Source organism: Pezoporus wallicus, unplaced genomic scaffold (assembly GCF_028554395.1).
Source record: "Pezoporus wallicus isolate ANWC-B61680 ecotype Strahan unplaced genomic scaffold, APGP_CSIRO_Pwel_v1 contig_11133, whole genome shotgun sequence".
NCBI lineage: Eukaryota > Metazoa > Chordata > Aves > Psittaciformes > Psittacidae > Pezoporus > Pezoporus wallicus.
In genome coordinates, this window is record NW_026636583.1 from 492,022 (window position 1) to 504,964 (window position 12,943).

At 50.0% G+C, this 12,943-nt stretch overlaps 1 protein-coding gene across 2 annotated transcripts in view; it reads right to left on the bottom strand.

Annotated features, from left to right (window-relative positions):
* Positions 1–12,943, bottom strand: part of LAMA5 (laminin subunit alpha 5) — an 83,248-nt gene that overhangs the window by 31,734 nt on the left and 38,571 nt on the right. For both annotated transcript variants that reach the window (XM_057400857.1, XM_057400856.1), the window contains exons 6-17: positions 12,491–12,588; positions 8,042–8,157; positions 7,012–7,130; positions 6,187–6,277; positions 5,319–5,453; positions 4,813–4,875; positions 3,605–3,745; positions 3,108–3,245; positions 2,728–2,862; positions 2,130–2,264; positions 563–700; positions 89–141 (exon numbers count right to left, since the gene is read on the bottom strand). In XM_057400857.1, coding sequence (XP_057256840.1) covers positions 89–141; positions 563–700; positions 2,130–2,264; positions 2,728–2,862; positions 3,108–3,245; positions 3,605–3,745; positions 4,813–4,875; positions 5,319–5,453; positions 6,187–6,277; positions 7,012–7,130; positions 8,042–8,157; positions 12,491–12,588 — 1,362 coding nt within the window. The remainder of the gene's footprint in view (positions 1–88; positions 142–562; positions 701–2,129; positions 2,265–2,727; positions 2,863–3,107; positions 3,246–3,604; positions 3,746–4,812; positions 4,876–5,318; positions 5,454–6,186; positions 6,278–7,011; positions 7,131–8,041; positions 8,158–12,490; positions 12,589–12,943) is intronic.

Sequence of the window (12,943 nt, forward strand, 5' to 3'; positions counted from 1 at the left end):
TGAGCTTATGGAAGGATTTGGCCCAAAGAGAACAAGAGGATTACATAGAAATGACCTGCAGGGTTTGGTGGGTTCATTTGATACTCACCGAGGCCAGCGAGGGATCTGTAGTCACTAACCCTGCTGGGTTACAGGAGCCCACTGGAAGAGAGACGTAAGGGATTTATAGAGAGCTCACACCCTGGCTGTTCTTAAAGGGGGTTATTTCTTCCCTTGCAGAGCTCTAGGGGGATGATAAGCTGATAAGCCCATTTACCAGCACCACACCACTGTGTCCCAAGCCACTGGAGTCACACCCCATGAGAGAATGAGAATCATAGAATAAACCAGTTGGAAAAGACCTTCAAGTTCATAAAGTCCAACCTTTACCCCAGGACTGCCAAGTCCACCGCTAACCCATGTCACTAAGGCATCTACATGGTGTTTGCACACTTCCAGGGACGGTGAATCCACCACTGGCCTGGGCAGCTCCAATGGTTCCAGTGCCTGAGCACCCTCTTAGTAAGGAAACTGCTCCTCATATCCAGTCTACAACTCCCCTGGTGCAGCTTGAGGCCGTTACCTTCACAGTGTGGAAATCCATAGGCGCCCGGCAAGCAGCTATCGCAGCGCAGCCCCGTCACCCTGGGCCGGCAGCTGCACTGCCCCGTGTCCTGGTCGCAGGTGCTGTGCAGGGAACCCTCCCGGGAGCACTGGCAAGCTGCAGGAGAGGACAGCAAGTGCTGGAGTGGCAGGGCACAGGGGCTCCTGCGTCCAAGGCTTCCCACCAGCAACCTCTTTGGTCTGCCTGACCTTCATCCCCATCAAAGCAGCCAGAAATATGGGTTATAAATAACATGCACACTCATTCTTTGCTTTTGGTTGAAACCACCCCATTTTTTAAAGAACAATAGAAGCTGCAATGCTTATCATACCTATTTTTACATATATTTTTGTGTAATTCTGGAGGTGGGGAGAAGTTTAGGCTAAGGAAAAGGGGAAGGTGTGATTTCATCCCCTAAAGGTCAGCGACCAGTGACCTTTTGCATCAGCCTATTTGCATCCAAACACCCATTCGGCCATCAGGGTCTGCCCTGAGGATGCTGTATGTGGGCAGCAGCCGGGGGCAAGGCCAGGGCAATGGCTCTGCTGCTTCCTGCATGACTTGTCTGCTGCGAATGCATGTTGAGATCCTGCTGCCCTATCACATGAAAGGTCAGTGAGCTGCCTGTGCCCTCCTTACCCAGCCAGCACTCCTCAAATCCCTGCCAGAGGGGCTGGTTTAGGCTGACACCCCCAGACTGGCTAACAGCAAAACACTGTTAGAAGACAACATTAATAAGAAATCAGGTTCCCTTCTTTCCTTGCTGTGACTCCTCTGCAGCTCTGCAATCTGGACAGTGCTTTATGAGACAGAAAAAAACAAACCCAGAAGTATTAACTCCTGTGAGACCACTTCATCTCTGCCTCCAGCCTCTTCAAAGGCATAGCGCCGGCATCAGCATTTGTGAGCAGCCCTCTGCCAGCTGGCTGCAGCTCAGGCATCTACATTTAGTATGGTGCAAGGGGGTGATGATGATGCTCTTTTGTTGCTTCAGGGAAATTGTACCACAGATGATTTTTTAATGAGCACTAAATTCTTGCTGGGAGACATATGAGTCCATCTGGCTTCCAGTCGGACTGCCGGCAGGGAGGGAGATGGGGACACTGCTGGGAGAGCTATGCAGAGCGTCTGGGGCCGCAGGCACCTGCCACAGGCATTGCTCAGCCCTGGTACCAGCATCTCTGTGATGCAATGCTCATGGAAGTGGATGGAATCATAGGATCATGGAATTGTTCACGTTGGAAAAGACCTTTAATATTATGAAGTCCAAATGTTAACGCACCACTGCCAAGGCCACCACTAAACCACGTCCCTATGTACCACATCTACATTTCATTTAAATACCTCAAGGTATTTATATACATACTACATATAAATACTCCACCACTTCCCCTCATCCAGTGCTGGACAGCCTTTTTGGGGAAGAAATTCTTCCTAATATCTGACCTAAACCTCCCCAGGAGGCTGCTTACGGAAAGGAAAGCCATTACTAAGCCAGCAGCAGCTATTCCCTTCCCTCCCCTGAGACCCGATGGTGGTTACTCACGTGTGCAGCTGGGGTACCCGTAGAAGCCCAGGGCACACTGGTTGCAGGTATGTCCTGCAAAGTTCATGTGGCATCGGCACTGGCCAGCAGGGCTGCAGTTGTTGTCCACAGCACCCCGGGAATCACAAGAGCAAGCTGTAAGAGCAGGAATATCAACAGCCTGATGACTCGTGGCCAACCACTGCTGCTCTGAATCACCATTCAGCCCCAGAGGAATTAGCCATTTCCATCAGAACTAAATTAATTCCTTAATCCCCTGAAAGACAGGCAGTATTTTCAGCCGGAGTCACGACTACACCAGGAAAACGCCATTGAGGGTTTTTTATAGCCCATTCAACGTTCCTCAACAGTTTAGTAGGTTAATGCTAAGAAGACAAAATAAGGCATAAGCTGAGACACCAGGTCACAGCAGGGCTGTGATGAGGAAGCATGACTGATAAAAACTGCTTTGTCTTCCAGGCTTGGGCATGATCCATGACCTCCAAAACAAGACTGCCAAATTCAGTGCAAACCACGCAGGTTTTGATTTTGAGAAACACCAAAATCTTGCAGAAATAGGCACGTTTCTCAGCAGGTGACTGAAGGTTAATGCCCTTACCATAGCAGTGAGGGTAGGAGTGGTACCCAGGGCTGCACTGCTCACACCGTGGCCCCGCAAACTCAGGTCTGCAGAAGCACTTCCCATCAGAGTCACAGCCTCCTGGCAGCGTCCCGACAGCACTGCAGCCGCATACTGCAACAGAGAGAAACCGCGTGCCTGGTGCTGGGAGCACAGGACAAAGCTCATGGCAGTATGATTCCCTTCCTGAGGCTCCTAGATGGGCATTTAGGTGGTGCTCTAAGCATTCAAACTTGATCTTTACCCTTTGCTATATCCTCTAAAACACCCATAAAACCACTTTCCAGTCCTTCAGAACCCTGCCAGAACACTCTGGCTTTGTGCATGCCCACCCAGGCCCACAGCTGACAGATACTCACGCTGGCACAGAGGGTAGTTGAAGTAGCCAGGAGCACACTGGTTACACAAGTGCCCTTCAAATCCCGTTCGACACAGACACTGCCCTGTCTCGCTGTCGCAGGTGCCATCGTACTGACCAGGGCCGGAGCACTGGCAGGCTGGAAAGCAACAGGGGCACTAATAAATAAGCAGCTTCTTCATCTTTCCCCTCCCTAGGAAAGGAACCAGAGCGCCTGTTCCTCTGGGGTGGAAATGAAGTCATTGGAGAAACCACGGGGACACAGCTGACAACAAGTGTGCCTGGCCCACAGCTTATATCCATAGGGAATTTCTCAAGAGCCCCCCAGGCTGGGAGGATGCTGGAGGGTCAGGGCTGGGTGGAAAATACCAGCAAAAAATCATGGGAATTTGTCACTTGGAAGTGGGGCTGGAGAATTCCAGTGTGAGTGGAAGACAGGGGCAGGCACGCTCCCCCCCAGCAGGGCGAGCCTGGGGCTGCTAACCCTGAGTCACTCACGCTGGCAGCCGGGTCCGTAGTGGCCGGGGGAGCACTGGTCACAGTGTGTTCCCTGGAAGTTGGGCTTGCACACACACATCCCCACCCGAGGGTCTTTGCGACAGGCGTTGCCTTCGGTCCCACCGGCATAGCAATCACAGTCTGGAGCAGGGACACACACAAGAAACACCACACATAGCTGTCAGTCGACCTCTGCTGCTGGGCAGATGATACATAAGGACAGGGGAGGCACGAGAGGCAACAACTCAAGCATTTGCCTCCTAATAACCTTCCCACAAGATGCAAATGTTCTAACCAAACCCTGCTCAGGTGATGAGCACACCAGGCTCACAGGGTTGCAGGGTAGTTGGGAGACCTCAGTCACAGAGCTGATTCAGTGCAGCATTGCACAAGAGGTGTGCAGAACAACGAGAGCCTTCAGCTAACCAGGCTGAGGTTTGGGCTTTCTCTGGTCACTCCATGCCCAGTTGCACCCGAGACCTTCCCACTACCAGGGCAAGTGGGTGCTGCAGGCAAGCAGTGCTGAGGCCAGCCCTGCCTTCACCAACAGCAGCAGAGGTGGGAGAGGGAAGGGGAGGTGGGGAAATGAGAAAGGAAGTGAGACACTGCAGCTCAGGAAAGAAAAAACTGTCTGGAAGACACAGTTTAAAATATCAGAGGAAGGAAAAGGTTATCTGGAGCGCACTGGGGAGCATGAGACAAGGGAGGATTCGGTGGGAAAAGAGTCAAAAAAGCTCAAGGGAAATTAATTGAGACGAATGAGGATAAGAGAGGAGGGAGGTGGAGGGGAGCAGGGATGAAGGCATGGGTGAGCTTTTGAAACAACAGAGAAAGCAACACAGCAAGGAGCTCTGGGCAGAGGGGCCATCAGCATGGACCCACCACATGGAAAACACAGGGCAAGCAAGTTGGCAAGCAGAAGGACAAGGTCATAGGTGGACCCAAAAGCTGAGATTTGGGAGAACTCAGCTCAGGTTCCAGCTCAGCCACAGCCCCTCTGTGATCTTAGGGGATGTGCCTTTTACAGGGAGGCCAGAAGGGACATCCCCATCAGCTGCATCCTCTCTCAAAACCACTCTGTGTCAAGGCTGTCTCACAACATAGGTGCCCTATAAGCTGAAGACCTGATCTTGCATTGGATGGTGAGATATAACAGAAATGATATGATGGTGACTGAGAAAAAAATCAAGAAAAACTGCACTGCTTACTTATTATCTGTCCTGCTGGAAGCACTTGTTCTCCAGTATCGTTGTGAGTGAAAGCTGGAATGGCTGCACAGAGAAAGAGACATTGCACAGATCACAGAAATCCTGTTGGGATATCAAGGGGTTGACAGTCCCAAAGCTGAACAGGCTGAATGCAGATGTGGAACATGGAACAAAGTGCAGATATCCCACTGAACAAAGATCCATTACAGCCATTCTTAACCTGAGCTCTGGAAAGATGACTTTCACAGAGAGATGAGACCAGAGCCGAAAGGGAAGCTTCTGTTGACTACAAAGAGCTTGGTTCAGCCCAGCTCAGCTCTGCTCCAGCTTCCACCCAAGCCAACCTTTGACTTGTCCCCACCTGCAAGAACACTTCCTGGGAACTGCCACATGGCATAGGGGAAAGGTACCCGGAGGGCAGCCCCAACTCGAGCTGCTGGCTCTTCCTGCACCCACCGTATCTATGGGGTCCCAGATGCGACCACAGCCCCACAGCCCCCACTTACGGTAGCAGTGGGGGAAGTCGAGGTATCCCTCGGCGCAGGCATCGCAGTGCTCCCCGGTGTAATTGGGTTTGCAGTAACAGCGGCCGGTGAGGTCCTCACAGGTACCATCAGTGAAGTCAGACTCACAGTTACACCCTGCAGGGAAGGACAAGCCAGCAGCGGTTGTCACTGAGACCCTTGCTAGCCATGAGCACCACAGAAGCATCACTACAACACAGAGCCTCAGGAAAAGACCCCCCGTCTGCTGCAAATACTCTCCAAAAATAGAGATTTGGTCTGGTTTAGAGGAAGTGCTGCTGCTGTCCTTGTCCCACTGTGAGGTCCCAGGTAAAGCAGCACAGTCCTGACTGGATTCTCCAGGAGATCCCAAATGCCCAGAGAGGTGGTGGTGATGGCAACAATGCAAAAGAGCTGATGTGTCACAGCCCCCAGACTGAGCTGGGCTCCCCAGCAAGCCTATAACACATTTCTATACACTATAACACTATAACATTTTCTAGCAAGCCTAGAAATCCCTCCCTTAGGGTAGGGAGACCAATGGTCTGCAATTGCCAGCTGAAAGAATACAGAGGTGACAGCTAAGACTCAATTTCCCTCTGGGAACAGCAAGGGGGACAACACATTTTTAGCTAAGTCCAGCCTTAGAACATGCCACCACTTCTGATTACACAGAAACTGCAGGCATATGTACTGCCAGCATGCACACACACATCTGTACCAGCTGCAGCAGGAACCAACCATGTGGCCATATCATGATGCCAGATTCGCTATACCAGAAGCATCTCCCAGCCCAATCCTGCAGACCACCCTTCCCAATGCCACCAAGTCCAGAAGAGTATCTACAGCCTGTAGAGGAGATCACACTCACGATAGCAAATGTATGGAGAGTCGATGGGGTGGTTAGGGGAGCGGTAGTATCCTGGGATGCACCTCTCGCAGTTAATGCCGGTGGTGTGATGCTGAAAAACAGTGGGTTAGGAGGGCATCAGTTCCTCTACCTGCAGGATTGATGTTCATCTGCAAGATGTCCTAACAGCTTCAGGGTCAGAGGAAGCAGCTCAGCAGTGTCAGCACACAGAAGACCTAAATCTGCTCAAAATTCCATGTACATCAATTTGAAAACAAAGCATTTCCTGCAAACTGCATCCTCCTGTAAACACAGTATGAGTTTCAGGTTCATACTGACCTTGAGCCCATTTCACTTGCTTCAGATGGTAAAACACCCTGCCCACTTTGTTCTAAGAGGATGGGAGCAATCTGTTTCCTCCCAGCAAGACAGTACAGCTAAAAGTTTCATACCGTGACACGAATTAACCAGCTCACAGTCACCTTGGGAGCAGAAGAGCCACTCTCCCCACTTCCATTGGGAACTTTAGAGACTGAGGAGACTGGCATTTTGGTGGTCAGAGAAAGACCCAGAGAGGTGGCAGCACCTGAGCACTGCAAACCAGGCAGGGACGTCCCAATGTGCTCAGCACCAATCTGTCCCTCCCAGTGCAGATCTAACCCTAAAGCATCAGAAAGGCAATGATGCTACCCTGGGGACGGCTACAAAGCCAAGTGCTGCTTTCATTACTGGTGCACATTCCTTTAATCTATAGCTGAGACTAAATTTCTAGGTAAGGGGGTGTATGAGGGGTTGGTGGAGCTGCCAGCAACAGCAGAAACAAACACAGGAGCTCTTCAGGCCTACCTGACAGTCAATGCAAACACCTCCCCCTTCAAACTTGTCCTCATGACTTTTGCTGGCTTTGTGGCGATCCACCTCTGGGTCGTAGTAGCAGTCATAGGCATGGCCATTGCAATTGCAAGCTGAAAATACAGACAGATGTTAGCTAAGCCACCAGTCAATGGAGACCCTTCAGTCACCAGCTGGATCTTCAGATAAGAACTCTGTCTTGTGGGTTTGACTTTGGATGGGTTACTTTTCAACGAGGAAAGATGCTTGAATGCATCTGGGTGGTTACATGAGCAGTCAAGCTCCCAGAAGTGCTCTAGCTCAAAGCCACAGAAGCAGCAACTCTCTCACAAAGCCCAGTCTGCACTGGAAGAACGCAGCAGGCACAAAATCAGAAGTAAAATATGTGCAGGCATGTATAGACAAGAAAGAAATTACCCAACTATGGGGCCTCAAGTAGTCTGGTTTAGAGGGCAACATTCTTGCCTCTTCTATCCCACTCAGGATAGAGGTGAGCCCTCAGTGAGGGTGCTCTTTACAAAGCCACAAGATTGAGATCCAGCTGTCCTTTGCTGCCCTGAGTTTATAAGAGACTGTCTGAGGTAACTATGCTCCACGCTCTGCATTCCCAGTGCAGCATAAATTCCACTGTCGGCATGTACCAAAGGTTTCTCTGGACAAATAAAGACATCCTGTGTGTAAACACATCCAAATGTAATTCATCCTGGAGAAAGAATTGAGCAACGAGTCTTGTCTGCACGAACTCTTGGACACGGGGGAGGAACAGGAACAGAAGCAGAATCAAAGTCCCATTAGACCTAATGGGCCCCCCTGTGTGAGCCTCGACTGAGCACAACTAACCACTGTGCAAAGTGTTCTCTCTTGCAGGGCCAGTGACCGTCACTTCCCGCAATGCCCCACACCACAAACCCCACCACTGCAGTGAACAGCTTCTCTGCACTGCACCAAGGGGCTGGTGGAGCACAGGGCAAGCTGTGCCTTGCAAAGCAGCTGGAAATGGAAGGAAAACCCCACTCCAACTCACGCTGGCATTCATTCGCGCTGTCGGCAGTGGCAGGCTTCCACGGGAACTGGTTGAAGCCGGGGCAGCACTGATCACAGGACCCGCCGCAGGTGTTGTGCTGGCAGTCGCACTGCAGCCTGCAAGGGAGAGGAACATGGTACAACCGAGCCTGTGGCCATGACAGGGATCAAATAAGGGATGTTTGTTAATCCAAATAGTCTAAAAAGAGGCTTTTAAGGCTTTTTTTAACGTTTGAATTGCCAATTTGTATGTTTTCTAAGCCAAACTTGCTCCTCCAGTGCCATTCTCTCTCTTCCTTCTCCAGCATCACTCTTATTTTCTTCACAGGGAGACGAGGATTAGATTAAAATCAGTGTGCCACTGCCTAGCCAGACAATAACATGGGAAATGGTTGGATGTAGCAGCCTGAGCTGAAGTGAATAACTTGAGAGGGAGTAGCATGGTGCACAAAGATGTTTCCACTACTGCGCAGGGGTAGCGAGAAAGGAATAAATGGTAGCCCAGAGCTGGAGAGGGATGGGGCCACATGGGTCCCATCTGCTCCTCCAGGAATACCTGTGCTTGAGAGAGGAAGGCCATGAAACTTGAATTAAGCCCCTTAGTAGATGCTGGCCCCACGCTCCCTGTGCAATGCACCTCCTGCTCTGCCCAGGCCAGGCTGTGCTGGGTAAACAGGCGGCTCCGGAGGCACCAGACAAGAAATCTCAGCCCTGGACTGATGGATCTTGTCCCTGCTCGACCGCAACGGTGATTCATTAACATCAGTGACATCACCTCCAAAACTTCCACTTAGCAGAAGGCGATTCCCATCCAACACAAACGCTTTCTGTTGTATTAGACTTATGGATAATACAGCATGTTCCAGCTTTTATCTGTTATTACTCATTTCCCCTCAGGGCTGGGCTGCCACTCCCATCTCTCCCTCCTTCAATGCTTTTCCATTCAAAAGCCGTGTTTAAAAATAAATGTAATTTCTTAAAACATTAGGAACAAATGGAGCAGTCATTCTGGGTGAGATGCAGGAGCGCGGACACGCTCCACCAAGGCTGCAGTGAGCTGAGTGCTTTCCACCTACACGTGTTTTTGAGATGTGGGACCTGCAAGGGTATGTACAGAGAACAGCCAGAGCATGGGAGAAGTGAACTCATTATAATGAAATATGGGATGGTCTGAAATTTTGGGGCAACACTCAGTGTGTTTGGTTCAGCTATATACATATGTGTGGAGAAAGATGGTCACTGAGTCAGGCAACGTGTAAACCTGCTGAGAAATGTTAATCTCCCTGGCTGGAGGACGTGGCTCCAACCACACACCCCGGCTCTTTAATGTTCAAGATGTTTGAAAGCACTGGTTCAGTTCCCAGAATGCAAATAGATGGCACTCAATGAGTAAAGATGCACACTGCAGATGGGGGAGGAGCTATTTATTTAGTCTCTGCTGTCCAGAATTAGCAACGATCTCTCGGAGAGCTCATCTATCACAGCAGCTTTACAGCACCTTCCCGAGTCTGCGCTGCGAGTGAATTATGCACAAATATGCACAAGCCACAATATTTACATGTTTCATTGATTGAATATATACAAGGAAGAAGAGGGAGAGGCTGTGTTCACATAGCACATATTTCCTGGTCATCCTGCCATAAAAAATAAAACCACAATCTTCCCAGTGGCATTGATGCTCAGTAACAGAGACTAAGAACAGTTTCCAGCAAGCAGCTGAGTCAGACTGAGAGCAGCACACAAGCACTGCATCTGCCTTTGACCAGGACACCTGAGTAGCACAGCCAAGAAAAAACGCCCCTTCCTCTGACTGCTTCTCATTGTACTGAGGGAAAATCACCTGCAAAAGGGATTCACAGATCTACCAGTACACACAGTGCTTTCCCCTTCCATAACAGGCAAGATTCAGGATTCAGCTATGGGAAAGCATCCTTGACCTCCTCCTGCAGATCTGCTTCTAACCAGTCAGGCTGCTGTTGTCTTGCTGGTTATCTTCAGCATCATGCACAGAAGCACCAGCACCAGGCACCTCTCTCGTGGCACCCGTGATGGGTCAATGAACCCACAGAGAGAGTTGCTCTTACAAGGCAGAAGCAGAGCACTTGCAGGGCTCCCCTGAGGTCACATCAGCCACGCGTTAACACATGGTTCCTGTCTGGGCTCGCTGTCTGCAACGTGCCAGGTCCCTGCTGATGCTTTTCTCACTGCTCAGGGGGTTTGCCAGGAGAAAGGTTTATGCCTGATCCTCTGGTGTTCACCTTTAACCAGGACAATGTCCCTTAATGCAGCCCATTGGATTCTGGGGTGAAGAGAGACAGTTGCAACAAATGCAAAGCCCCTTGAGGAGGCTGTACCTCCACACACTGACACCTGTGCACACACACATGCAGGGATCAGACGTGCTACCAGCTTCACACAGCTGGATGTGCAGCCTCCGTAACTTGGCACTTCAGAGAAGCTTTCCAAAGCTGGGTAAACATTATCATTTATGGCCAGGAAGTCAGCTCATGAACATGCTCCATCATGTCCTAAAGCCTCTGCCAAGATTTCTAGCTCACCTCACCTCTATCAAAGTGCGCATCCTGCCTTTTTGGGCAACAGGCACAAGAAACACAGGCATGTGCAGAAGAGAGAAGTTAAAATGAGAGGCAGAGACCTCCCAGACAGGCTGAGGCATAACTGGGATTTTTAATAGCGCCGGGCCAATTCACATTCCACATCTCCCTCTATTCATTTCCTTGCCCTGTTGCTGTCGCACATGAGCATCTGAAGAGGCAGGACGTGTGCAGAGGGACACAGCACACTCCTACTCAGATGGGTTGCAGAGGTTTCTGAAGAAGTGACACGTTTCTGACAGCTGGGACCCATGACAAGAAGGGACAGTGCAGCTGAGCCCAAACTGCCTTTGCAATGCCTCTTGCCATGCAGTGTTATGGCAGGTATCAGCATGCTGCCTCTGGGCTACCTGAGGGCAGGAGGGGTGGGATGACTGCCCAGCAGTGCCCACTTCAGTGGGAAGGCTGCACACGGCTGCTGCTGGAGCCTTGGAGAACAGCAGCATTTCACCAATTACTCATTTTCTCAACTGAAAGTATTGTATTTCTGCTGACTTCTCCGTGCTCCTGGGCTTGCTAACAGGGTACAGCAATGCCAAGAGAAGTTCTGTTTACCCAGCCGCTTTGTCCTGATGTATCCCAAAGGGCTTTACAGATGTTCTGTGCTGACTGTACAAAGCACCCAAGTAGGAAATGTTTTCTCCTCTTGGCAAGCACGATCTGCTCTGTGTGAAATGCAACAGCTGCTTAAGAACATGTGCTGCAACATTAGAGCACGGTTTGTGGCCAAGGGCGAAGATGAGAAATGCATCCCAATGAGAGTGGAGGAGGAGAATTTGGGGAGGCAGAGACAGTTGTCAGGAGAAGTGGCACTGAACAAAGATTCCCAACACAACTCCTTCAATTCTCTCTTCCTGGAAAACCCCAAGCCAACAGTACACCAAGATGTTAAAGAATCACTTAGCAGCATGAAGTGCTTTTGCCCTAGGACACCGATGCTGCATCCAGCAGCACCAAAGGCTAAAACAAAACCAAGGAACTGTGCATTCAAATATTTATGAACTTCCCTTTGTCAGAGTTTGGCTTACTAAGGCAGGCTTGCTTCCCAATACATCTTTGTTTTAGTGCTTAGCACCTTTAACCTTGGCTGGGACTCAGTGGAACTTCATTTTAGAAGATCCAAAAGCTCTACATGATCCTGATGAGAAAGAAATATAAGCTTCCTTCGTCCAGCTGAATCTAGCCATCGCTTTCATAAAGGCAATATTCAGGCTGCAAACAGATGGCTAAGAAGCAAACTTTCATGGTTTGAAGCAGCTCTTTGGCATTTCAAGTTGCCAAGGCAGATGGGAAGAGTCCCATGAGCCAAAAAGTAACTGCTTTGCATGCTCTTGTTCTTTTGCAAAGAGTAGTTGTTTAGCTATGTAATAGAACCAATTTATGGTTCTTATGAGTAGAAATGGGCAGTAGAGTCTCTGGTTTCTTGGGAGAGCATCTGCTCATGAAAGCATTGCCTTAACGCTTAAGAAGCCATGAAGGAAGCAAGAGACTTCTCTGGGCAAGTTCAGAAACCAGCCCTGGGAGAAAGCTCCATGTTCAATAACAGTACTGTCTCTGTGCACCCACCTTCCCATTCCAGCACTGCTCCCATGGGGATGGCAAAGTGGGCAGGAAAACCAGATCAGGAAGCTGATCTAGCTGAAAAACAGCCTGTTTAAACAGAGCACTTAGTTTCTGCTACTTTAGCTGGACCAATTTGGGATCCCCTCTCAGGGTAGAGCTATGAACAACAGTGCTGGCGCAACTATGAGCTCAGGCCAGGACACAATTCCCACTGGAATCTTTCACTCTTAGCACAATTCAAACACTTTTACAAAGAACATTGGAAAATGTACCTGTAAGGGTCATTGGGATCTTTGGCATCACAGACGTCTGCGTGGCCGTGGCAGACACAGCGCCCTCCAATGCTGATATCTTTGATGCTGTAGTAATACTGGAGAGCACAAGAAAAGTTGGCCGTTAGTATCTTTATGAATAAGCTTCATGAGCGCTCTGGACTCAGCAGCAAAGTGATGTGTTGGAATATTTCCCTTACAATGACAAGTTGGACCCTGCAGGCTGCAATATCTACCTATTGTAAGACCCATCACTGCTAACAGAGCCCATCAGCTATAAGTCAGGTCTCCTAGCACAGCCAGAAAGCCACGTGATGCCAGGAGGCACTTCCCAGTTTCATGCTGTTGGTGCTAAGCAATCTCTTCCCAAGCAGCCTCCAGCTCCAGCCACAGCAGCAGAGACATTGCTGCAGATACTTGGGGAGCACAAGTACAGAGAGAGCAAGTCCCCAT